Source organism: Camellia sinensis, chromosome 11, assembly GCF_055761805.1.
Source record: "Camellia sinensis isolate YWXY chromosome 11, ASM5576180v1, whole genome shotgun sequence".
Lineage (NCBI taxonomy): Eukaryota > Viridiplantae > Streptophyta > Magnoliopsida > Ericales > Theaceae > Camellia > Camellia sinensis.
Window position 1 is genome coordinate 129773122 of NC_138971.1, and position 26953 is coordinate 129800074.

Genomic DNA, 26953 nt, shown 5'->3' on the forward strand with positions numbered 1-26953 from the left:
TGAGCGGTTTGATCATAGTCGTTGATTGGAAATGCGTGCGATCATATAGATGAGATGGCACCTGATCGTGATCAAGTGTGATTAATCAAGGCAGCTATTCGGTGTGAGAATGATCTACACCATAGATTGTCGATCCAATTGTTAGATCTAATCGGATGCGATCAAGGGACGTGACCATTCGATTAGATCCATCAAGGCCTATAAATAGGCTGCGAAATTAGCCATTTCATTTCATCCAAAAAAAAATCAGAAGCATTCCTCCAATTCTCTCTCTTTCTCTCTCTCTCTCTCTCTCTCTCCCTCTTAATTTCCACGTGGCAATGATATGGTGTTCATTGGCAATGAGTCAACTAGCCGATCGGACGGTTGTGTGTTCGATCTTGAGCGATTTGATCATAGCCATTGATTAGAGATGCGTGCGATTGTACGGATGAGATGGCGCTTGATCTTGATCAGGTGTGATCAATCAAGGCAGCTATTCGGTGTGAGAATGATCTATACCATAGACCGTCGATCCAACGATCAGATCTAATCGGATGCAATCAAGGGACATGGCCATTCGATCAGATCCATCAAAGCCTATAAATAGGCTGCGAAATCAGCCATTTCATTCCATCCAAAAAAAATTCAAAAGATTCCTATAATTCTCTTTCTCCCTCTCTCCCTTTTGATTTTGAGTTTTCGATCAAAAGTTTCTTGAGCAAATTTCTTCTTTTCTTACTGGTAATCAAGTTCTGCAGATTTGGTTATCAGTGTCTTGATTTTCTTGATTATATCAAGAGTATTCTGATCTACTGTTGTTAGTGTAGACGTCGGTAGACTTGATCTTTAGATCAGGCTTCACTGTATCCTGGAGGCAAATTTGTTATAATCTCATGCACATCTTTTGGTGAGTACAAATATAGTCTTTAGGAAAGTGACTTAGTAATATGACTTGAAATACCAAATTTCTGTTCTACATAGACAAGATCATCGCCAAGTTTTGAAATTCCGAAGATCACCAACTGAAGATTTCAAGACGAATTGTTTCAACATTGTCCTCTGTGCGTGTGTTTATTTTTTTTTTTTGGTATATGTATGAGGGGTTTTAGCAAAATGAATTATTTGTCAAACACTTTGCCTAATAAAGTACATAAAATAGTATATTCTGCATTTGTTTAACTAATTTGCCTAGTGTGTATTTGGGATATACTAAATTAATATGTTTTTTTTTATTTTACAAAAATATGTATAATGTGATAGAAAGGTGATATAACTCAAATAAAACAAAATAAATGTGTTAAAATAGATTATGCCAAATAACCCCTATTAATGTTTTCTACACCTAAGATTGGGTTGCTTGCTTCCAAAATTCTTGAAATGTAACGAGCCAAAAGGGGGCATCTAGAACTATAAGACTTGATTTTGAGCCATATAGTGAACTATGATGGCTCTTCATTATGACTGTATAAAATATGGCTCAATTAATTAAAATCGTATTAATTTGTACTATTTTATCCGTTAATGTGAAATAGATTTAAGATATAAAATTTGTTATAAATTAGTAGTTATATATATGAAAAATATTATATAAAATTAGTTTGTGTTATCTATATATAAAATGTTATACAAATTAGTATTATATTATGCAAATGTTTGATAATTAGTTAAGAATATTTTTCAATCTAACAATCTGTCCAAAATTGTCTAAATCGTGATTTGTCAATCCGTCAATCCACTATTCGGTTTATACCTTTACTCACAAACCGTCCACACCGCACCGTGCACACCCCTAGTCCTAACCCCTCCAATTATGTTAGATATGAGGAAAAGATAATGGGGCAAACATTAAAATAAATAAAGATAAATGTATTTTTAATTAATAAAAAAAAACTTAATATTATGTGAATTAAAATCTTAAAATAAACTAATATCAAAACAGTTAGATTAATTATAATTTTTTTTAAACATCAGGAGAGACACCCAAATATTTTAAAATGTTCTAAATGGGTGTGTGTTTGTGGGACCCGAACAGTATCTCTGTCTGACCCGTTTATTTAGTACCCTACCCGTGAGAGACTACCGTTGAGATTCAAAAACTTACCGAAACGTAGAAAACAAAACGACGAGGTTTTGTATTCAAAACCAACAAACCTCCACCGTAGGATGAACTCGAACATGCTCGATGTTTAAGCATATAGGTTTGTACTACGTTGTCCGCCCCTTTTATATTTGAAACTAGAACTCGGAGACCGTTTGATTTCTCTCTCTAAAACTCTCTTTCTCTCTCTAGAACTCTCTCTCTTTCTCGCTCTTGAATTCGACGAGCACCTGCAGATCTTTCTTCCCTGCCGATCTGCAATGCCCGTTGAATCGATTCAATCAACTTTCTCTCTCATCCGATCGCGTTCCTCGAAGCTCAGTTCGGTGAGTCTTTTTTTTTTTTTTTTTTTTGAATCGAGTAGTTTAATTTGTTTCAGATGTGTTAAAAGACTCAAACCCTATCTAATTGAAGCAAAAGGATTGAAATTCAATTCGGTTTATTTTCTTGATTCGGTTGTTTTGATGCTTTTCGACCAGAGTAATTCACTGATTGTTTTAGAAGTTATAGATACATTGTTTAGGTTTTGCTGTAATTTGTTTCAGAGTGAATGATTGTGCCCAGAATTCATTGATTTTGGGTATACGGAGTCGATTTTCAACAATTTTATGGAAATGAAATCTTGGGTCTTTTCTTATTAAGAAAAATAAACCAAATTAAAATATTGGTGGGCTTTTGTGTTTCAAATTGAAATGGTTATTTGAATTTGAATTTCGGGGAAGTTGCAGTTTGGCTAGTTAATTGTTTAATTTATACTTGCATGCAATTTAGGTGTTTGATTTTTAGAGAATCAGTAATTGAAATTTTAATTCTTAAAACTATGGAAAGACCGATAAACTATGGAAATTTTTATTAAAGTAACAGTTGTTTGTTTCTTTGGAGTTCATAATTGCTTTAAAATCTCATCACTATTCTGTGTGTTATGAGTTTGATATTCTAATCTCTGTTTCATTTGTGTTTGTTCCTCTTGTAGACTGTGGTCCCATTTTGTAGTAAGGCAGCTCCCGCCACTTCTTAGGGAAATTGATAATGATTTGGGGAAGAAATACTAGAGAGAAGTGCTGTCGAATAGAAATTGGGATATGTAGATTTGCTCATCTATCAAGCAACGATGGAAAGTGACAGGACAAACGCTACTACTTCAGACGGGGTCAGTGATGGTCTTCAGAGGGTGCCTCCTTTGCACGGGTATCTTTTAAAAGCACATGGAAAATAATTCTTTGCTAGAGATTCCAGAGTTTTTCATCTTTAACTTCATTGCTGAGACACTATTATATTCTTCCTTGTATCATATTCCTCTGTACCCTTTATACCTTGAAACAAGGGATATGACTGAGAATTCCAATTGAAGTGTTCTATGATATACTAACATCCTTTAGTCATATTCCTCTGTATCCTTTAGTCTTGTTTGTGAATCCTTCAGTCAGATCAAACATTGTATTGATGCTTTTGACCTTCAACTGTTACTGGTTTATTTTTTGCATTGGAGCTGATGTTGGTCATCTCCCTATGGTTGCCACCCCGCCACAACTAATAATCTATTCATGATTTTATTTTAAGTCACTAGTGTTTCATTAATTGAGAGAATGACTAGTATGTCAATCTTCTGTAACACTATGGTTGCCATTGCTTTACAGGAGGACTAGTGGCCCTAGGAGGCGTTCAACAAAGGGACAATGGACAGCAGAGGAGGTAAATGGTTGTCTTTTTGAAATTAGATCAAAAAATCTAAGCTGGTAACTCTTTTTTCTTGCTTTGCTTGACACTATTGTTTTCTTGTGTTGGACATCATTAAGCATCATGGTTATGTATAAAATAATATCTGTACAGGTTACTAATTTGTTATTCTGCAACTAAATTCTTTGCTTGAGGATGCTTGACTTCAAACACTTTTCATTTACCTTCTTACATTTTGGATTCTTTTGCCTATTTTTCTAAGTACTTACAGTCATTACATAGGAGGTGTCTTTGATATTTTTTGGTAAATACTTAAGTGCCTCTTTTTTAGCAATAATATGTCTGAAATCTAATCTAGTAACCTATGTTACATGGTCTTGGGTACAAATGTTGGGTGTGGGTACATATCTAGGGTTCATATCCATCAAACCTCTAATTGAAGAAGTGGACTCAACAAAACAATCATATTTTTATATTTCAATCTATTTTGTGAGAGAAAATGGTATTTTATGGAATAGTATCCAAAATAGTATTTATTGTAACATAGTATCGAAAAAGGCAATTTAATCATTTTATAACATTTATGCTACAAAAAATACATTTATTTAAATACAATTATATTACAAAATTGAATTGTTGGATGTGCTTGCTAAGTGCATATCTGATGAGAATATCAGACACATATCTTGTACCTTCATCCATGGTTATTAGAATCCCGATCAGGATCTTACGATCCTACGACCTTACGATCCATTTGAGTACAATCGATCCGGATCGTGTAAAAAATTTCTTATAGGTAGGATCTTTCAATCCTGGCAATGGGATCTTATAGGATTGTTGAATCTCAATCCGAATCCGATTCTATCCGATCCAATTTACAAGCCTTGTTTTGTATTGTATGACATATTTTATTGTAAATTTTATATTTGTTGTCTAAATACTAATTTATGTGATCAAAATAAATAATAAAAAATAAGTAGTATTGAATCAAATAGACTAAGAAAAACGAACTAAGAAACAAACATTCAAATATTGCGGTAATTTAAGAAAATTAACTAGTCGGAAAAACAAACTTAGCTTTAGTGGAGTCTAAGGAGGGTAAGATGATTGCAACTTTATCCCAATTTTTTGAGAGATTATTTTTGTGACTCGAATTCGCTCCACTAGTGATGCTAATGACAAACCTTATCAGTCGGTTAAGCTACTCTTTTGAGTTCTTAATCTATTTTCACATCCAACTTTGTTAAATATTTTTTTTTCACTTTTTATGCATTAATGTAGATTGTAAAGTATTTTGTTATATAATTCTTCTTCATCACCTTCTTTTTTGATGAAATACAAAACTTTTACCATCGAGTTTTCTATTTTATAATATTATATATACATTTTACATGGAGTATTATACTTTTCACAATATCTTCACTTCTTTTTAATAGAATATAGGCTCATTTTGTGTATACTTTTTAAGAAATATTTATTAAATTAAATTAATATGTAATTTATCTTTTTCGGTAGGATCTTACGATTCTCGATCCGATTCTACGATCCGATTCTTTAAACACCTCCAACGATCCAACGTAGGATCCCGATTTTAACAACCTTGCCTTTATCTAGGTGTCAAGTGTTCAACACAGGTGGTACATTTATTTTGAAGAGTCCATGTTACATAGATAGTAGTAATTGAATGCTTTGGTCATTTTGACATTCGTGACAATTACATAAATTTGTCTTATTACTGGCTACTCACTTTTGACATTTATGTTGTGTTCCATTTGTAATTTGAAGAATCATCATAAACTTTTTAGGCTACTCTTTTCTTTAACAATTTTTACTTTCCTTTATGCCTATTTGGGGGAAGTGTAGCTTGTATCTTCTTTTTTCTTCTCCTTAGCAATGGTATCTTTCAAAGTTGTGGTTGGTTCTATTTGAAGATTTTGGTTTGTTGTGTATAAGTGATTTTTTATTTTTTATTTTATTTTTTGATCTACATATGAACATATATACTTTAATTTTCTTGTCATATGTTACTAACAAGGTGGGTTACGATTTTTCTTTCATTCAGGATGATATCTTGTGCAAGGCTGTTCAACGCTTTAAAGGAAAAAACTGGAAAAAAATAGGTATCCTTTTGAAATCAACATTTCTATCTCTATCATTGGAGTGTCTGTCCTTTTTGGGCTTGTTTGTTTGGAGGAATAGGATTTGGGGGGATAGGGGGATAAGTAATACTGTGGGCCACAATGGAAAAATAATCTCATTTTCATGATGTGCAAGTCTCTTCTGTGTATAACTCATTTCTTCCTTCATTTGTGCTTGGCCATGGATTTCTTTCCATGATGATGGTCTGTATTTTTTCTTCTTTCTCTTTACTTGATTGTAAGTGTTGTGTTACCTTGGCATGTTTCTGTAATACAATTTTCATTTTTAACAATGTTCTGTATCACTTTTTCATTTACAGTTTGACGAAAGAAGTTGCCACTTGCTATATTTGCATAAATACTGAACTATGAATTTAATTAACTAGACAACTAAATGGTTTGAAATTTGAGTTACTTTAGTGAATAACAGTTGTATATATTCAACTTATCATTATCTCACAATTTTAAAGTATCTCATAGTTGAAGAATGAACTTTTCTTGGGCTATGCTAGAAATTTAGATAGGGTTGATGATGAACAAGCCCCAAAATTGCTCACAAACCCCTAACCATATCAGGACTGAATTCCAGCTTTTCTTGTTTCGTTCTCTATTGGTTATAGTACTACCTCTAACCTCTCATATATGTGTTATAGACCTTTAAATCTTATTCATTGTAAAATTATGCTTTCTGTAGCGGAATGTTTCAAGGACCGGACAGATGTACAGTGCTTGCACAGGTGGCAGAAAGTTTTGAATCCAGAACTTGTCAAAGGGCCTTGGTCTAAAGAGGTGAGGCATCATGGTTGTTTCTTGCTTGTCTGTCAAACTTGCCCTCCATTATATCTGCTAATTCTCTTATTATAAATTCTAATATGACCAAGTTAATTACCCTTGTAACATTTTTACAGGAGGATGAAATAATAGTTGAATTGGTGGATAAATATGGGCCAAAAAAGTGGTCTACCATTGCACAACATTTACCTGGACGTATTGGAAAGCAATGTCGGGAAAGGTATAAAGTTGCGAACTTCTCCAAATGAAGTAGTGCAATCACAAGTATTTGCTATGGATGGCCATGTACATGATTCTGAAGTTATATATTTTGTGGTCAAATATGTTATGTGATTTGGAAAGTACCTCTATCATTTGTACCTCCAACCCGCCCACCAATAAGGCCAATAAATCATTTGTACATCATAGCAAATGATTTCCCTATGAAGCACCTACAATATTTTTTGCCAAATTTGTGTCCATATCCTATTTTTTTCAGAATCGCCATGTCCTGTATCCATGCTTCTTAGTGCTTTCCCTTTCTTTACATGATTGTATGCATATGTTTAGTTGATTTAAGATTCTTGGTTGTTTATGATTCATTACTTCTAAACGTCAAGTGATACTTTTGCTAGGTGGCATAATCATCTTAATCCCAATATCAACAAGCAGGCTTGGACGCAAGAAGAGGAATTGGCTTTGATTCGTGCACATCAAATTTATGGGAACAAGTGGGCAGAGTTGACGAAATTTTTGCCTGGGAGGTACATCCATAAAGTTATTTGAAGGAAACACTACAATTTTTAATCATTTATTGAATTTAGAGCTTTCACATGTTCTCTTTTTGATCGGCAGCTTTCACATATTCTTCACATCCTAATGTACTTTCATTTTGTTCTGCATCATTTGATCTCCCAAAAGTTGGTTTGTTTATGTATACTTGCTCTGCTGGAGTTTATACCTTTTATTTGTCTGTTAATTGAAATTGTTTGCAGTTTTGATCTTAAACTGAAATTCATTGTTACTGGTCATCAGGTCAGACAATGCCATTAAAAATCATTGGAACAGTTCCGTGAAAAAGAAATTGGACTCATACTTGGCTTCAGGCTTACTTGCACAATTCCAAGGCCTGCCTCATCATGTCAGGCACCCAAACCAATCAATGCCTTCATCTTCTTCAACAGTGCAACAGAGCAGCGGAGATGATAGTATTCCCAAAGAAGAGACAGATGCGGAGGAAATTTCAGAATGCAGTCAAGGCTCAACTGTTATCGGTTGTTCTCAATCTGGAAGTGATATAGCCAATGTAGCAGCATATACAAGAGACGACTGGCAACTGCCTGAAGAATCTAGTCGTGGAAAGGATCCAAGCTTCGGTCCAGCATCGTGTTCTGAAAATTATCACACATCTTTCCAAGAAGTTGCTTTTTCCATGCCAGATGTACCTTGCGAAGTGGATGGCTCTTCCAAGTTCCTTCAACAAAATTTCTCAAATGACTGGGAAAGTTTTGCTGGAAAAGATTGGCAGCTTAATTTGAATGATTTACTCAACATAACTTCACTGGATTTGGGGCAGAAATCATCAGAATTCTTGATACAGTGTTTAGGTGGCAATGAAAACCATGAAGTGGTACCTTTCCCGTTACAAACTTGTGTTAGTTCAAGTGCTTCTCCTTCCATGGGAAATATGGACTTTGAATCTGACCAACCATCAAACTATCAGTTCCCTGAAACTGCTGGCACTTCATCTTCACAATCATATTATCACCGAGGGTCTCATATGTTAGAAACTTTATGCTCTCAACCTTATGCTGTTCCTTCACAACTTCCCCCAGATGATGGTGCAATTTTCTTTGCTAGCGATGCCAATCAATTTAATGATCTCTCATATGCAAACCAAGAAAAGCAGCTTGTAAACAGTCCAAATGAAGGCTTCATCTGTACCAATGACTCTGTAAATTCTCCTCGTGATAATGGAACAGATGGTATGGGTCTGCAGGATCAACCAGATCAGGCAAAGGATTCTTTAAAAGTAGTTCCAGTAGATGCTTTCAGTTCGGGACCACCAAATAATATCCAAACTAGTTCTTCAGTAAATGATAGTCCAATTGTTCCAACTTCTGAACAGCAAGATAGAGGACCTCTATGTTATGAGCCTCCTCGTTTTCCAAGCTTGGATATTCCTTTCTTCAGTTGTGATCTCATACAATCCGACAATTATACACAACAAGAGTATAGTCCTCTTGGTATCCGACAACTGATGATGTCAACTGTGAACTGTTTTACTCCATTTAGGTTTTGTGATTCGCCATCTCAGGATGGTAGTCCAGATGCTGTGCTGAAAAGTGCTGCGAAAACTTTCACTTGCACACCATCGATATTGAAGAAACGAACCCGTGATTTGGTGTCCCCTATGTCAGAAAAGCGAGTTGAGAAAAAGCTTGTGAGCGACATGAATCTGGAGTCCTTTTCTAGCTTGGCTAGAGATTTTTCTAGACTAGATGTTATGTTCGATGAGAATGGGAACAAGAAAGCACCTCTACGACTGTCTCCATCATCAAACCAGAAAGGGAAGTCTGGAAACTCCACTAGTAATAAAGAAAATTTAAATCAGTGTTCTAGAAAGTTGGACACTACATTGAATCAAAGTGCTCTTTCAGAATTTTCATCAGGGAATCCATGTTCGTCATCTATGGTTAGCTCTGCACAATCTGCTCCTGCGTCAAATCCCCTAGAAATCATGGCTGGAAGTTCTGGGAATGCTGCTGGTGCTGAAAACTTGAGCATGTAAGCTTTTGTTAGTTTTTCTTTTACTTAATACTATTATTATTTTCATGTAACTTTTTTTGTAGAATGCTAGTTCAGATGGTCATCTTTTGTTTGATCACTGGTTGCTATTCTTTTTCATGAGCCTCTTTTATTTCTGGGTTGATTTGGATCATTCTTTTTGGGGTTTACAAGAAAATCATTGCAGATGTTGCTTTTACCTTGAGAGGCCTTTTAGATGTCTTTGAGTCCAACTTCTCTCTAGTTTTGTACTTAGATGAAGTATTTCCAGACTTTCCTATTTCTTTTAAAATACAATGGTGGCAACCTGCCCATCGCTGTCCTATGGGTTTACTTTGCTGATGATTTTTATTCCCAGATTCATTGAAACTCCTTTCAAAAGAAGTATCGAATCCCCTTCAGCATGGAAGTCTCCTTGGTTCATTAACTCTTTTGTGCCAGGCCTAAGAGTTGATACAGATATAACAATTGAGGTATCTAAAGTCCCTGATAGTTATTTGTTTTGTTCAGTTATATGATGAATATGTTATAGATTTATTTCTAATTTTTATTCTTTTCTTATTTCTTTGTTATACTTGTAAATCTTACAGGATATCGGTTACTTTATGAGCCCTGGGGATAGAAGTTATGATGCCATTGGACTAATGAAACAGTTAAGTGAGCATACTGCAGCTGCATTTGCCGATGCCCAAGAAGTTTTGGGAGATGCAACTCCCGAAACAGTATTAAAGGAAAGATGCTCCAACCACCAGAACCCGGAACAGGAGAATAATTGTGTCCTGAAAAGTCCGCCTGAGAATCATGCTCTTTTGCCTTCAAATATCTCGGTATGGTTTTGCAATATTTTTAAGAAATTTTTTTCCCCCGCCTTTTGCAATAGACTGTGTTCGCTGGAGGCTCTAGTAAAGCTCCAAAGTACAGTAGCTTCCAAAACATCACTTGCTTCATTTCTAACCTACTAGAAAACAATAGGCGTGCTGCCTCATTTGCATGCATGCTAAGTGGTTGTGACGTCCAATCTATTACAAAAGTCAACTTATGTTTGAAGTTGGTTATGTGATGAAAATTGGTGGTAAATATTTCATTTATACAAGTACTCTCCCCATGTAAAATCTTGAGTGTTTTTCTGTTTTGATGACTAGTTTAGGGGAATTTCCCTCATCTCTCTTCCTGGCAACTCTCGAACCCTTGAACTGTGCTATACAGGATAGAGAGGAAGCCAACAGGCTCAGTTAAGGAATTTGGGTTGAAATCTATCTGCTTCGTGTTTGATCTTCATCAGCATTCTTTGTTGCTTAAGCTTTTGCGACAATTGGTAATCTAACAAAAGGAACAAACAGAAATGCCTTATCTTTTAGCTCAAACTGATTTACTTTCAACACTCATCTATATTTCATTTGAACTTAAGCTCATTTGGTCAACTAAACAGAAATCCAGTTGGAAGATGGTGATGGATGTCTATGCATATCCTTCAACTGAATTTTGCAAAAGCTCTCTAGGTTGAAGCATCCCTGTTATTGATGTCATGAGATAAAACTGTTTTTTTTTTTTCTTTTTTTTTGGGTTCACTTGACATTAGAAGATTGTTAAAATCCAAGAGAAATAGCATGTTCTATTCTTAACCAATGGGACTAGCCCAATTGATCGGAGCTCTTGTACCCCACTAGGCAATCTAGTGTTCGACTCCATCAACTTGCATATGGGACGTCTCTCCCACTTTTGAGTGTTGTATTTGTATTCTAGTTTATCAAAAAAGGGTTATTTTCATGGAGAAAAAAAAAGGTCAAACTTACTTGGAACTCTGTAGAATTTGTCTAAACTGTCAAACACATTCTATTATCTCCTTCCCTTCTGATATATATAATTTTTTTCTTTGCAGACGGAACGACGTGTACTTGATTTCAGTGAATGTGGGACACCTGGGAAAGGGAAAGGAAATGAAAACGGAATATTATCAACCACCAAAAGTTTCTCAAGTCCGCCTTCCTATCTGTTAAAAGGTTGCAGGTAGCAGATTCTTGTGGCTATAATAGCCTTATTATGCTGTATTATTTCATAGTTCATATATACATGTGTTTATTTTTGTCCCCCCTTTTTTTTTGTGTATTTTGTTCCTTGTTTCTCCATTTTTCGTTAAAATTTCTGACTTTTTAATATATCAAATTGATTGAAGATTGTTTTAGTGAATTCTGGTTTCTTTCACCTTCTGAAATTACTATATTCTCTTCTTATTGTATCAGAAAAAAGTATACGGTCAACATTGTATGAGTATTTTTTTTTTTTTTTTTTTTTTTCGATCAAACCCAAATATATATAAACGAGCAAACAAACATACAAAACGTTAGGTGCTCCGAAGAGCACGTTTAGCAGCTACATGAATTGTTTGCCGACAAACTTTACATATAGCAACATGATCACTAAACTCCATACATAGGGAGCGAATCATTTGTTGCTTGCACCATTGAGGGACCTCCCAACATGCCCGAACTTCCGAGTGGACTGCTGATATTGCTTGAAACTGGAATAATTTAGTGAAGATTAAATTCCCATTGCAATCCAATGCCACCCAAGCTGCGTTCGAGTCTCTTTTCCAATCTCCATCAATAATAAACCTATAAAACTATGGATCCACCTGATTCCATGTAGATCGTCGACCAGCCAATTGTGGTCCCGTTGGCTCTGTAATTTGTAGTGCAACAAAACGATCACATCTCAAAACAACTGACAATGCAAAAAGTGTCATCCCATGCAGCCCGAAGACCACCACTACTAATACTATTACGCTGTGTTTGGCTGGAGAATTTGGGAAGGAAAAGAAAAAAGAAAAAGATAAGGAAAAAGTGAATAAAACATCTTAATATTTTACATAGTTTCACACGCTTTCTTTTTTCCTTTCCAAATCCCCAACAGAACACGGCATTAATGCCATTCAAAACCAGTCCAAAATTTCATACCACTAGAATTAACCCAAACCATTGAAGCTTTTGAGGCTTCCATTTTAGTTTCAATCAAGAAGATGAGATTAGGTTGGTGTGTTTTTGGGTCAACAAACGCCAGCTTAGAAGCTTCATGGTTGATGCAGAGGTGGTGTTAGCAAGGGAAGAGGAAGAAGCAATCACAAAATCTATAATCATAGCCTCTGAATGAGCCAGAAAAAGATTATCACAAGGATCATATGTTGTTGCCACATCTGCACCGAAGCTGTCATCATTTTCAAGACTGGAACAACTTGCGTCTGTAATCATAGCCTCTGCTCCATCGACTTCTGCAAGAAGAGCCACATCCACATAAAAGCTGAAATGATCTTCACTGCCAGTGGAGTTCCATGACCATGCTTCATTCATGTCATCACAGTGAAGCCACCTACTTTCCAACACGAAAGATGGTTATAGTCAACTTTTTTGTGAGAGAGGAAGTGAGTTATAAAAGTGGATTATAATCCACTCCCCCAAAATTTCATTGCCTCTGACCATTGACTGAATGAACCAGTCATCAATTGTATGAGTAGTTGTTTCTACAGTTATTATTATTATTATTATTTTCTTTTTTTATTATTTTTTTTGGTTATTCTCCAAATACGGCTGCCCAATATTAATTTGGCCAAATCCAAGAAATTTGTTAGCTTAAAATGGTCAAAATTTGAGTCTCGAGACAAAAAACATCCTATTTTGCAATGATTGTTTTGATAGTGAATGACATCAAATTCTTTAGAGTTCGATTTTTATTCACACAATTGATTAAAAAAAATGTCAATAAAAAACTCTCATTTGTTAAATTAGTATTTTAACCAATTCACTCACTTTCTCAAGTGTGTGAGCAAAACAGTTTTTGAGACTGCAACCTTTGAAACTTGCCATAAGCATATTAAACTATGACATTTCCTTTTTAATACAAATTATTTGCAAACAGAATACAAATCAACATGTTTAGTTTCAGTTTTTTAAATTTAATTTTCTAAAAATTAAGTTTTTTTTTATTTTTTATTTTTAGTGAATATTTTTAAAATTTTAAATAATTTTTTTTATTTTTTTAAATGCATCTTACTTAGATGTGTCTAAATAATAAAATATTTTAAAAATTAATAAATACAAAAAAATATGAAATATATATATATATATTAAATTTTCATATTTTTGGGTATTTAGTGAACTTTGTAAAAAAAAATTTACAAATATTATATTTTTAAGTATATTTATATTAGATGTATCTAAAAAAAAATTACTTGAAATATTAAAAATATTCATTAAAATATAAAAAAATAAAAAGTAAAATTTTTTAAAACTTGTTTTCTGAAAACCAAAAACCAATCAAGTTGAATATTTTATATTAACTTCAAATTTATTTTATATAAAAAAAAGAAATTCAAAATTCAATTTTTTTTTTTTACATTTCTTCGGGAGAATTACATGCACATAGATATTAAAAAAACAAAAACACAAACACAAACACATAAGAGTATACCTATAGTGAGGTGCAAATGAAAAACTATGAATGTGCAAGTGTCACTTGCACTCCCCATAAGTGTCAATCCATTCAATCATATCATTTTGGTTAAGGAATGATGAGATTTCTTTATCATTTCAAGTCACAATTGCATTGATTTAGTGAGATCCACTAATCATATTTGTATTAATAACAATATATAATAAATAAAATCACTACTTTGGAGGACCATTGCATGTTAGTCAGATACAAAAATGGTTAAGATATCAGGTTATGCAACTACAATGAATTCTAATCCCTGTGGTACACAAAAAGACCCAAAAAGTGACACTAGGAAAAAATAAATAAATAAAAATCTCTTCCAATGGCAGTAGAAACTGGAGCAAGGCGCAGAGGAAAATTCTAAGATGGCCGACTCAGTCTAGCTTCATCCTGTCCATATCGGTCATCACCGCTTCAAGCTGTACAAAAACATCGACCACATTTAAAGCTAATCCGACCATTTGTAAGCATGAGAGGAAGAAAGTAAATCTAACCTTGACAATCTGCCGCAAGAAGTAATCCCCATATCGCTTAGCTGATTTTGATTCAACCACATGAATCATGTCCTGCATTAAAAGAAACAAAGTCGCTCAGATCCACAGATGAGCAAATCTAAAAATCTCAAACAACCCAATTTCATATGCCTTGTGTACACCACATTTGCATAAACTAGCATCCACTTTTTATTACATATAATATGGTGTGGCATCCACCAGTATGTCAATTCTCTCATGCATGTAAAAATGAATGGGCCAGCCAAATGTTGTCTCTGGCTGAAACTTCAGAATTTGTTTTGGGCTCTACCGTGATAATTCGAGTTAGTTATCCAAACTTGCCTTTGTACCACCAAACCTTCTAAAATTATTCACAAACGGTACCCTAATGCTGTGTTTGGTTGGGGGATTTGGGGAGGGATTTGGAAAGGGAAATGGAAAAGGTTGGTGAAATGTGAATAAAACATGCCTATATTTCACATAGTTTCACACACCTTTTCCCTTTCCCTTTCCAAATATCTCCCTAAATCCTCAAACCAAACACAACATAAGAGAAGATGGCAATGAACAAGAAACTAATAACTACAGAACTAGAGACATACATCATCGATGTAGAAGTCAATGTCAGCATTGGAGATGATTTTTCCATCAGAATCAACAGCGTGAGTTTTATGCTTGTATGTCATCAAAATTGTCCTGCAAAGCAATTATCCCAGCAAACAGCTCAGAGGATCATACCAAAGAATAAATACCCAAGCGGCAAACAAACAAAAAAAGATATCCATTTAACCTCAGAGTGGGCTCATCCACTTCCATATAAGTTGCAAGCTTCCCAAGGGAGATGGTTGTATAAACTTTCAAGAAGGTCCGGACACCTGATAGCAACTGTTGTTGCTTGACTTCGTATAAGAAGAGCTTCAACTGAAGTCTATACGCATCCTGCAACAAGCAAACGTCAATTCAGTGTAATGAGGAAAATCAGCATGCATAAACACAAGAAAGCTAAGAGATTGTCCAAACAAACATACCGCAAACCCAAACAATAAGTTTATTTGAGTCAATCCCAACACATCCTTGTGACCGAACAAGACACATTGAGTAACTTGTTCAGATTTGTCTAACTACTATATCCATATGAACGTATGGTAATCAAATAAAACTACAATAAAAATGCTTTAATATGAACTCTAACAATGCACCAATTATTGCATCCAAAAACTCTTACAAAAATCTATGCCTCCTTGACCTGATGACTTCTTAATGACTCAGAAAAACAACTAAACACTCGACTTCAGCTTATGAAATAAATGGCTGATACTAGAGGGCACAACTTATGAGCTAAAATTCAGAGATTGTATACAATGCAAATAATAGGAATAACCAGCATGAAAAGACTTTTCACCCCAAACTGATGTTTACATGTCAAAAAGCCCAAAATAAGACTGTAAATCATCTGTTTATCAATTGCATTTTCACATTTTCCTTATAATGCCCCTGGTCCTGGACAGCTCACAATGTACCTGACCCCGATGGGGACACTCTCAAACAGAAGAAAAGAAAAGAAATTTTCAAACAAGGGTGTCTCTATCTATGTATTCCCTATTTTCGAAATTCAGCGAGTCAAAAAAAACTAGTAATCTGTCAAACAATGGTTTGTTTGACCATTTTATTACTTATACCAGAAGAAAGAAATAAAAGGTCTTCAACTATCAGCTGAGGACTTCACTAGAATGAATCAAGCACCTCTGAAGGGATCCTGTTTCTAAAATTCCTAAAGAATAAGAATGCGTAGCTTCCGAATAGGTAATCAATTCCATACTCATTTGTTTGGCTACATGAAAGAATATCGATGGTCAGTCCCTCTACAACCCAAGTAAACACACTAGAGATCCATGTTGAGGGGAGCTTCTATTTACACACACCCATTCCCCTCTTTACACATCTTTTTCAATAAATAATTGGTTCGGAAGTAGATTTCCGAAAATAAGCAATTGGTTCGGAAGTAGCTTTCCGAAAATAAACAATTGGTTCGGAAGTAGACTTCCGAATTTTTATTATTTTTTCGACAATCAACTTCCGAATGGGTTTATTTGATGTCTATAATAGTAATTTCACCTGAAAAAAAAAATTATAATAAAAATAATTTTTATGAAGTGTGTGCAAAGAGGGGAAGGCGGATGTGTAAATAGAAGCTCCCCATGTTGAGATCTCAAGGGGATCACTTTGTTCACTACTGGAAATAACTGAAAATGCTGAAATTATATTGCTCCTCTAGGGAACTGCAAAACACATCCAGAACACCATTTACTTATATAGATAAGTTCATTTCTTTGATTCCAATTGAAAGAGAAAATGCCTCTAAAGGAATCCCCTTAGTAATACATTCAGAAATTGAAAGGATAGTTTCTTACCATACATAGGAGATCTGGAAGTCATCATTCCAAATCCCAACTACTTCCTCACTTAAACTAAATGATCATGGTTGGTCAAATCCAAGCTAGTACCGAGAATATTTAAAGATATCATGGTTTTATAGAATTCACTTTTACAAGATGGTTGACAAAAAAATTCCTAAATCTGAAAACAAAATATTCTAAAGTTGATTCTTATGCACATTTAAGGAATAACCAATGCAAATCCCAGAATCAGATTCATGTTGTGGTAAAAAATTATGGTACCCAAGTGAATTATATCACTACTGCATTTCTGGGTCATGTCACCCCCTTAAGACACAGGCATAGATAGCATATACATACCTGATTGTAATTTATAAGAGGCTCCTCATAACTTGGAGCTGAGGGAGTAATGAATTTGGGACATGCATATGAGAAGAGCTCATCATAGAGGGCAAATGCCTCGTCATCATATCTCTGCATTCTCAACATCTTTTCACCGTACTTCTCCCACAATTGTGAGTTCACAGTCTCATCAACAAGCTTTACTTGGGGGCAAAGAGAAAGACAAATTGCCAACAAAGCATACATTTGCTCATTCTTCTTTAGTATCTGTTCATATTGCGGAGATTTCTGGTGATATTGCTTGGTCTTGTAAATGTACAACAGAATCTTATTAAATTCTCGAATCGCCTCTACATACCTGCAACCATGCTAATAATGTTAAGTTAACTAACCAAATAAGGCAAATCAAAACAATATGGACATGTTACAATGTAAGTTATGTTTTCATTTATGTGGTTTTGCTTAGAAGAGAGAGTAATATGGCATGAAGCATTTGTTTTTCGCACAAATTTTTACATTTTGTTCTATCAAAACTCCACTCACCTTAGATTTTAGTTCATTAAATTTATCATTTTGGAACAAAAGTGTACATATATCAAAACATGCGTTCCAAAACATAATTTGCTAGGGTATCAATGTTTTCTCGTAACACTTAGAAAACTTGTTTGGTGCACACATGTTTTGAAAACAAAAATAAGAAAACTTGTTTGGTGAGTTGCTAGAGGTGGTGACAGACAACATAGGGTGGTCGGCAACGGGAATGGTTGAAGGTAATGGATGGAAATTATGAGAGGGTTGTCGGAGGGTTGTTAAAGCTCACCAAAGGTCATCATGGTCATGGAAGGGTGGCCAAAGGATTACCAGAGGTCGGCCGGCCGGAGGTCATAGATGGAGGTGGGTGAGGGAGGAGAAGGTGAAAATTTTATTCCAAAAATTTTTGAAAATTTTGAAAAATGTTGCCACATTTGTTAAAACAAAAACAACTGTGAAACATGTTTTTGTTTCCAATATAACTTTTGAAAACAAAAACAGAAAACATGAAACAAAAACATTACCAAACAAGGCCAAAACCTTCTCTAATTGCAAATCCTACAAGATATTTTTGTGCCTCGTACCTCCATCAAAAAATTATGCTTGGTTAAGCTTTCAGAATATGCTTTCTACAAAATTTTCAAAACTAGTCATTTTTGGGGCGAAAATATTTTTTGAAAATTAAAAAATATCTTTTTTGGTATTTGTTTTTGGCAAACTAATTTCTAATTTTTCAAAAAAAAAAAATTCTAAAAACCCAACCAAACACAGAGCCTAAGTTTTCTGAACATATTAGATATATGTTCCAAAAGATGCAAGGACAACAAAATATTTTAAAAGGATTAACATCAACCATCAACCATCAAGAAATAATTAAAACCCAAAAGCAAACTTTGTGCCTCCACAAGTATCTAATTTCTAATATTAAAAATCAAATGTATCAAGAAATAATCATAAGTGCTTGTTTATACATGTGTCAAAAAAGCTTCGGGTGTATTGATTTATATGTATGCCAATTAATTTATCATTGTTATTTGTAAATAGTAACTTATACAGAATAAATCCACGTGTTCGTTAAACTTACATATACTTAGGCCTCGTTTGGCAACTGAACTTTTTAGCCAAAAGGTCAAAAAGTTACTAAATTAGCCAAAAAGCCAACAACCCATACCAAAAAGTCAAAGATTCTCTTTTCTCTCTACTTTTTGCACATCTTTTCGTAAAAAGCCAAAAAATCATCCCAAACATACTAGTTTTTTTTAGCTCATATTTTAGCCAAATAGCCAAAAAATTACTAAATTAGCCTGTTCCCAAACGAGGCCTTAATACATCCAAATAATCAAAAAAATGCTTAACAGATACTACAGAATCTTTTTGGTTTTCAAAGATATCTCTTGCCTAAGCAATCAAAACCTACAGCAATAACCACATCTTAAAGGACATAAAAACATACCTCCGCAGCATAAGATTAGCAAAACCATAGTGATATATGGTGGTGATGTGGCTTCCAATAACACTAGTGTAGACGCCTTGTTGGCTTATGTCAATGGGCAGCAAGCACTTTAGACTGGTATGATAATCACCCAAAAGACAATGGACTCGCAGCAAGCCCACCATGCTAAAATACCCCAAGGCCTTCAACACATTGCTTCCACCATTGTAATCATATCCATCAGTTGCAGTGAATTGTTCAAGGCCTTCCTTCTCCTGCTCTAGAATTTGAATGATCATGGATTTCTCAACAAGTGCTTGCAAAAAGTTGAGTACACCATACACATTCCAAGCCTACAAATAAAAATAAAAATACAAACATTATCACATCCTGATGATAAGGCTAAGATACAGAATAATTCAATAATAGAGAAAGTAGATAAGGATACACATAGACACAAATAACTTTGAGACCCTTCTTGCTATAATCTCTCAATAACTCCCAAATGTAAAAGTCTAAACGAAATGAAACATCAACTCATCACAAAGTGAGTGAATTGACCCAAAGATTAACCACCTCTTCCCCACCATGAAAACCAAGCATCTCTAAACAAAAATCGCCAGACAGCTCTCCTGTGTGAGTAAAGCATTAACAAACTGCCAATTCTCCCCATTCCAATCACCCAAACTTGCATTCACAGCATACAGTGCACATGCCTATATGTGTGTGTGTGTGTGTGTGTGTGTGTCATATACACACTAGCATGCACATATACACACTAGCATGCACATATACCTAGACTACTAAATTAAGGAAAATCCCAGATTGTTGTACACTCTCCACTATCAGACTACCAAGTTAACCTTCTTTCTGCATAGTTATTTGTTTACACAAGCCAATAGTCTTTACAGTTATTTGTTTACACAAGCCAATAGTCTTTACAGTTATTCTCCACCATCAGACTTGGAGGTTTATGTGAGTGCAAGTACAAGTACCAGATTTTAGACTGCACATACACAGAAGCATTCAACTCCCAGTCTAAGCCTCTTAAATCTAAAAATGCACAATATAATACAAGCAAATAAACTTCCATCATAACCCCATATACAACACCATTAGGCAAGCCGAAATATAAGATAATGACTTGCGCATTCAAAAAAAATACAAGAACCTGAAGAGGCCACCGGAAAGGGGGTTGTCCTATGCGTGCTTTTACAAGTATCTCATTTTCACTTACAAATTTACTTCAACTAAATTACTCCCTATAAAATCAATTTCCAAATCATACAAAACCAAATAATCTTCATGCTCCAAATACATCAACACATCCCTCATAATTCCACCCTTCTAGCCATGAAACTTACACCTAGACAATGCCCACTTCAACCCATTACCCAAACAACACAAAAAAATTAAAAGACAAGGGAGATTAAACAAATAAAGATAAAAAACTTCTTCCACCAAACAAAATTTGCCTCAATTTCTGTTCTACAAATGCAAGACAAGAGGAAAACAATCATAACAAGAGATTATTACCTGATCAAACTGCCGAAGGAGCGCAATCTCCTGCTCAGTCTTGTTCTTCATCTTAGCTCGGTATTGACAAAACGACTGAAATTGGTACACAAACTCATCCACCATATCCCACAACCACTGGTTCGGCAACTGCATATTCACCACTCCATGCAACACCACCTAAACGCAATAACACAAAATCAAGGTCTAACATATGTCATAAACATAAATATATCTATCTATTCTTCTATTCTATTATATTAAAGCGTATAGGTAAGTTGGTGCGTGAACACTCTCACATTTTTTACTTGTTCAATAATACCCTCTCACCCAATAACTGTCACATCCAATAACGGTTATAATGACTTTTCTCTTTCATCGGCTTCGTTTGGGAAGTGGCTATTTTTTAGGCTTTTTGGCTATTTGGCTATTTTAGTTTTTGTATTTGGGAAGATGGGATGAATTTTTATTTGAGTTGCTGTATTGGAAAATGTGTTTGAAATGATGTTTAAATTGAAATGACAAATTTGTCCCTGATTTTATTTTTTCCGAAATTACTGTGTAGGGGTAATATTGTAATTAAACCTCTCTGCAGCCTACACTGTTGGTGGCAGTGTAGGCTGCTGGCCGTAATCATTTGACTTTTTTTTTTCTTTTTTCTTTTTTTTGTGAAAATCATGCAGAGGTGAGGCTTTTTGGCTATTTTCTCATTTGAGGCTAAAATAGCCCAACCCAAGGCTTCCCAAACACCCCCATCATCAAACAATAATAAAACTTAAATATAAAATCGCAAATGCAATGCGTTTGCACTCACCACTAGTATATAACATGTATGCAGTATTGACTAACAGTGGATACAAATACCATTCGTTTCTAATTTTATATCTAAATTTTGTGACAAATTGATTAACAGTTGAATTTAAAAACAGCTAACAACTATTTACCAAAGCAAGTTAACAATATCACTGTGAGTTATAGCCGTACACGCAAGCCAAGCCAAGTAGTATGTTGTTCAACAAAACTTAGTTTTAAAATGTGTTTAAATTCAGCTTGTTAGTTAACATATGCGATCGATTTGAACAAGCAAAACTCTTAATTTTTATTATAAGGTTCATAATATTAAATTGTTCAATCAAGCTATAAAATTGATTGAAAATAAACTTGTTTACGTAAGGAGTGTAGGGTTTAATCTCAAACTAAACTAGTTAGTTAGATTAGATCGTGCCTGAAAGAGACTGCAATAATTGTCCCAAGAATCGATTCTCTGGCGAAGAGTTGGAGACAAACGAGCGTAGAGGTGGCGAAACCACATCTCGCGGTAGAGCAAGCAGAAGACGTGATCATTGTCGACGTACTGAGAGACGGCGTCGACGGAGGGCCAAGGAGTGTCCTTGAACATGCGTTCGCTTAGGGTTTGGAATGAGGTCTCGTACATCTGGTGGATCTCGTACACGTTCTTCTCTCGAATGTGACGATAGAGGTGGACTACGAACGATTTCACTGAGTCAGGAACGAAGTTTGGGTCGAACCCTAGGGCATCTGGTTCACCGGCGACCGTGTCTTCGTAGTCGTATGAGGCCGCCATAGTCGATGTGCTTGGTTTTCTCTCAACTGTTGCAGAGGCTAGTTTAGTTTGGGAGACTAGGGTTTAAAAAAGATATAAAAAAAGAGAGAGAGAGAGAGATCCGACTCCGACAGGAGAGAGAGAGAGTGAGAGACGTAGAAGGTTCTTTCCGTTCATTTTTCTAGAGAAGTTGGGGTGTTTGGTAAAGGTTTTTTTTTTAATTTTTTGAATTAAAATTTATAAAATGTATATTCGTAATATCTATATAATAAGATAAGAGGCTTTTTGAAAATATCTTAAAATGTATGAGAGTTACATTTTGAATCAAGGGTTTAGATCCATTCTAATAAATATCAATGGTTGAGAAGATGTTTGATTCCCACCCAAACGCACATCTTTCTCTCACTCTCACATCTGTCCAAACAAACGCCTCTCTTTACACGTTCTCTCTCTACACATCTGGCCCTCTCTACACACGTTCGCTCATCGCCGCCATTAAGGGAAGATCGAACTTGGCTCATCGACACCTACCTTCCTCGCAGTCGCACCCGCACACGCACCCGCTCCCGCTCCCTTCAAACCCATCGTTGCTGCAATTCAAACCCATCGTTGATTGAGTTCCGTGACGATCTTGATGATGAGATAGAAAACCAGAGTGAGAGAGTGAGTTAGTTTATACACAGATCTTAATGGTTTGGGGGTTTTGATATCGGCACTCCCTCTCTCTCTCTCTCTACATACACACACACCTCTTTGTTTTTGTGATCAAATTATAATAAAGAGCATTACAACAACACAAGCAAACCCCAAAAAACCCTAGATTTCTCTATACAAATTCCAGGGTCTTCGAACCTTTCGAAGATCATCGCTTAGCACCGCCACTGTTAAAGTACAAACTGATCAACAAAATCGATTGGTTTCCTCGAATTGATTGATTTTTTTGATCTTTTTCTCTGCATATATGCTTCATATGATTTCTATTTTGTTTTTTTTTTTCCTTTTTAAGTATTTTTTCCGTTTGTTTTTGCTCTTAGGAGTGATTGTTTTGATCATTGTCGCTGTTTATCTTCATATTCAATATATGCCTATGATTATGGTTGTGCTATTTGATTTTAGCTGTGAAATTAAAAAATTGTAATTTATTGGAAGGCCATTAGATTTTTTATTTTGATTTTTTACTTCTATATTTATTTACTAGCGTATGCCCGTGCCTAAAGACACAGTGTAAATAATGTTAGAATTATAATATTAATTTTTTGACTTCTAATTTATTTTCAGTCACATTAATTTTTTATTTTTTTTATATATGTTTTCTTTAAAAAATTAAGAAATTAATTTTCAACAAACTTTCTAAAATAAGCTTTGATTGCTAAAAAGCAGAGATAGAGAGGGAGATTTTATTTGGATATAGATTCTATTTGGATAGATTGATGAAGTACATAGACATCAATTTAAACCTCAGAGACACAGGGTTTGAGAGAGAGAGAGAGGTACCGGAGGGGGTTCGAAGCAAAGACGATGGCAATGGCTGTGGTGGTGGTGATATCCAGATAATACCTAATTAACAAATCAATTTTACTCTATTATATGATGGAGGAGAAGGTAGAAATCAAACATGACAAAATGAAGTCCATAGTCACCACATTTAATCAGAAAGCAAACTGCTTAGAATGGAGGTCTAAAGCACGAAAATTGAAACAACCTTTTACAATAAAATACTAAACCATAAATAAACCTTGACACTAACTAAACTCTAATTGCTGAGAAAACTGAGGATTAAAAAATTGCTAGGAATAAGGGTCATCATTGCACAATATAAGAAAATTATTTGCAATAAGATCTTGGTACCATGGAAATGAACTTCATAATAATGAAACAAATCCCATCTCTTAACTTAAATTTGAGCAGTCAAAGCAGCATTTAACTATTTTCAGTACAATCAGCTTACAGGTAATGCTAGAGTGTGAGTGCGAGCGGGCGTGCGCACACACAAAGGAAATGGAGCTATTTTGGCAGGTGTCTAACTTCAACAATCTCAATACAAAAATCTTACAACCAGTTTACTGGGTCAGCTAGCTCTCTGGCAATCATGGTCCCCAAGGGTAAAACATCGGATATAGGTTACAGAAGTCAGAATCAATAAGTAAACATGTAAAACCATAAAACAGGTCACCACTATGATGTGTAATTGGCCAAATTCAACAACTTCTGAAAAAATAAAATAAATAAAAAATAAATAAAGGCCTAGAGCATCCAAAACATAATTTGAAGAAAAGTAAACCGACTCTAACTGGATAATAGGAATAGCTTCAGCATAAGCGGAGATAATTTTCTTATCATCTCACTAAACAATACCACGGCACCAACCACCTAATGACACATCCATTAAGCTCTTTTTTTTTTTTGTCTTTTTTTCTTCCCCAACAATTCTCTTTTTACTTCAGTGGCAAAGCAACTAAGCATGATACTTCAGAATATCATTATAGTACAAACAAAATAAAATAAAAAACTAAGGTTGATTCATGCTTATTATTTTGTTGAGAACGCAATTACAATTTAAAATAAATAAAACAAAAAGTAAGCTAAACATAGGATATTAGTATGACCATTCGACCAATTAATATGTGATGAGCTAAATGGAGACATATAATCACCAGTCAATAACTCCATAAGATCAAAAAATATACATAAGAAAATGGAAAGATATATGAAAGAGAAGAAATACAAAAGAACAGGACATATAATCCGCAAAAATGAAAATTTAATTTCATAAATTTCACTTACAGAATGAGGTTAGTAAACAATGAAGCAACGACCACTATAACCACCGATCCTAGACGCCTCTTTTGACCTATCAGCTCTCTGCCTCAATCTTATCGTCCTCATTATTAACGGCTTTTAAACATTACCATGCGATCTTGACTGGGGCGGGTTGTCCTCATTCAAATCTTCAATTACAATTGAGTTAAAACCTAATCAAAGCTCGGCAGAGGGAAAATCTGAAAAGAAATCATTTGTGAGATCAATTAAAAGCAAGAACAGAGTGATAGCAAGAAATCGCAAGAAAGTAAAGTGAAAGCCCTAGATCGAATTCAACAGAGTGAACTATGATCGCAACTTGTGAAGCACAGTAGAGAGAGAGAGAGAGAGAGAGAGAGAGAGAGAGAGAGAGAACTCAATGGGTCTCTTTTATGACAGAGTGATCTTACCTAGAGAGCAGCAGTTTCGAGAGCGAGGGTATGGAAGAAGAAGAACAGGGAGGGAGAGAGAGATAAAGAGGGAATGGGGTGGGTGAGAACAAAGAATGGAGGAGATAAAGATAGAATAACAGAGTGATCTTGAGGATAGAATGGAAATGAGACGTGGATGAGTAGGAAGTTTAGTGTTTAGGCGGGAAGTAAATTGATATATATTTAAAGGGGCTCATCTCATCCGTCTATCTAAATACACAAGTGAATCATGACCATTACAATGCCTTAGTAGGACAATTGTCTCTAGGATAAATTCAAAAACCTTTCTCCCTTATTATATAGATTTTTTAATTTTTGTAATTATGTAAGATATATTAACCTGTATTTTTTAAATATGCATCAATTAGAAGTTTAATGACTCGAAAATAAAAATTAAAAATTGAAAATAATATATGATTGAGAAAATATGAAATAATAATTTTTTATACATATGAATAAATAAGTAATGTAACGCCCTCAAAAATAAACCCATCGTAACATACATTCACGATAAAGAGAAGAGATTTCATATTACAATCATTAGAGTATTCTTACAAAAGGTATTACATGTTGACAACAAAAGTAAATGCCCTATAGGCTTACAACTTTCCAAGTCAATACTTGGTTACAAAAGGAGAGTACTAACTCTACACAAAATAAGCCCTTGGCTTGATATACATGTAATACAACAAAAACAACAAAAAGGAGTCTAACAGCCTCAAGCCTCCCAAGCTACGTCTTTGGAGGTGGCATAACACCTGTACCTGAAAATGATGTCCTATATAGGGTGAGCCAACGCCCAGTAGAGATATGCTAAACATAATATGTGCGATAACTAAAACATTAGCATTTGATAAATGTTTAACTCACACAAATCAATTCATAATCCGATTCAATTACATGACAAATATGTCCATGTTTCATTTCTCTTTCCTTTACTTAACCGATTCTCAATTCTTAACCGTGGCTCAGAACCTGGCTAAACTATTTAAGTGAGATTACATCTCATATCAACAATACTTCCATACATCACAATAGATTCACATATTCGCTGTATCAATATTACATGAAGCACTTCCATGCTTCACAATAGATACACATATTCGCTGTATCAATACTTCAATAGATACACATATTTGCTGTATCAATGGAGTACATCCCCTATCTCCTTCCAAACAATATCCGGTTTAGGAGTCCATCTCCTATCTTCCCATAAACCGTGGAGTACATCCCCTATCTCCTCTCACACAACACAATGTATATAAGCATGTATCATATATGTTCAATCAATACACAAATTTGATGTATTATTCCATTCATCATAATCAATGACATACAACCGATTATTTTAATTCGCCTAATCATCATGCAATGTCTACAACAATCAAGACTATCCTCCACCGATAGCCCAAAGTAATTATTTCTAAACAGACAATAATTTTATCAACAATTTCAAAGGTGAGTGATTAATGAATCCAACTCCACCATTCTAGCTTATAATGAGCCAATTT

At 34.8% G+C, this 26953-nt stretch overlaps 2 protein-coding genes across 2 annotated transcripts; one reads left to right on the top strand and one right to left on the bottom strand.

Annotated features, from left to right (window-relative positions):
- The first annotated feature begins 2207 nt into the window (after nt 1–2207).
- LOC114313509 (transcription factor MYB3R-1) lies at nt 2208–11640 on the top strand. Its single transcript, XM_028259890.2, has 11 exons — nt 2208–2406; nt 3054–3268; nt 3718–3772; nt 5820–5877; nt 6590–6684; nt 6804–6907; nt 7302–7430; nt 7702–9453; nt 9812–9926; nt 10044–10280; nt 11333–11640. The coding sequence occupies exons 2-11, from the start codon at nt 3192–3194 to the stop codon at nt 11462–11464; spliced, it is 2754 nt and encodes a 917-aa protein (XP_028115691.2). The 5' UTR covers nt 2208–2406; nt 3054–3191; the 3' UTR covers nt 11465–11640.
- Nucleotides 11641–14020: 2380 nt separating this feature from the next.
- Nucleotides 14021–22451, bottom strand: LOC114313510 (uncharacterized). Its single transcript, XM_028259891.2, has 8 exons — nt 21874–22451; nt 20670–20828; nt 19155–19486; nt 17189–17528; nt 15223–15371; nt 15035–15128; nt 14433–14504; nt 14021–14357 (listed from the first exon to the last, which is right to left on the bottom strand). The coding sequence occupies exons 1-8, from the start codon at nt 22231–22233 to the stop codon at nt 14313–14315; spliced, it is 1551 nt and encodes a 516-aa protein (XP_028115692.2). The 5' UTR covers nt 22234–22451; the 3' UTR covers nt 14021–14312.
- Nucleotides 22452–26953: the final 4502 nt, after the last annotated feature.

Bases quoted from the DNA above. Each gene is read 5' to 3' on its own strand.
- LOC114313509 (XM_028259890.2), top strand. From the start codon at position 3,192: ATGGAAAGTGACAGGACAAACGCTACTACTTCAGACGGGGTCAGTGAT. The intron at 6,908-7,301 runs GTATAAAGTTGC...TACTTTTGCTAG, and splicing joins GGAAAGCAATGTCGGGAAAG to GTGGCATAATCATCTTAATC. The intron at 7,431-7,701 runs GTACATCCATAA...ACTGGTCATCAG, and splicing joins ACGAAATTTTTGCCTGGGAG to GTCAGACAATGCCATTAAAA.
- LOC114313510 (XM_028259891.2), bottom strand. From the start codon at position 22,233: ATGGCGGCCTCATACGACTACGAAGACACGGTCGCCGGTGAACCAGAT. The intron at 20,829-21,873 runs GCACGATCTAAT...TATTGCGTTTAG, and splicing joins ATTATTGCAGTCTCTTTCAG to GTGGTGTTGCATGGAGTGGT. The intron at 14,358-14,432 runs GTTAGATTTACT...GTTTTTGTACAG, and splicing joins TCTTGCGGCAGATTGTCAAG to CTTGAAGCGGTGATGACCGA.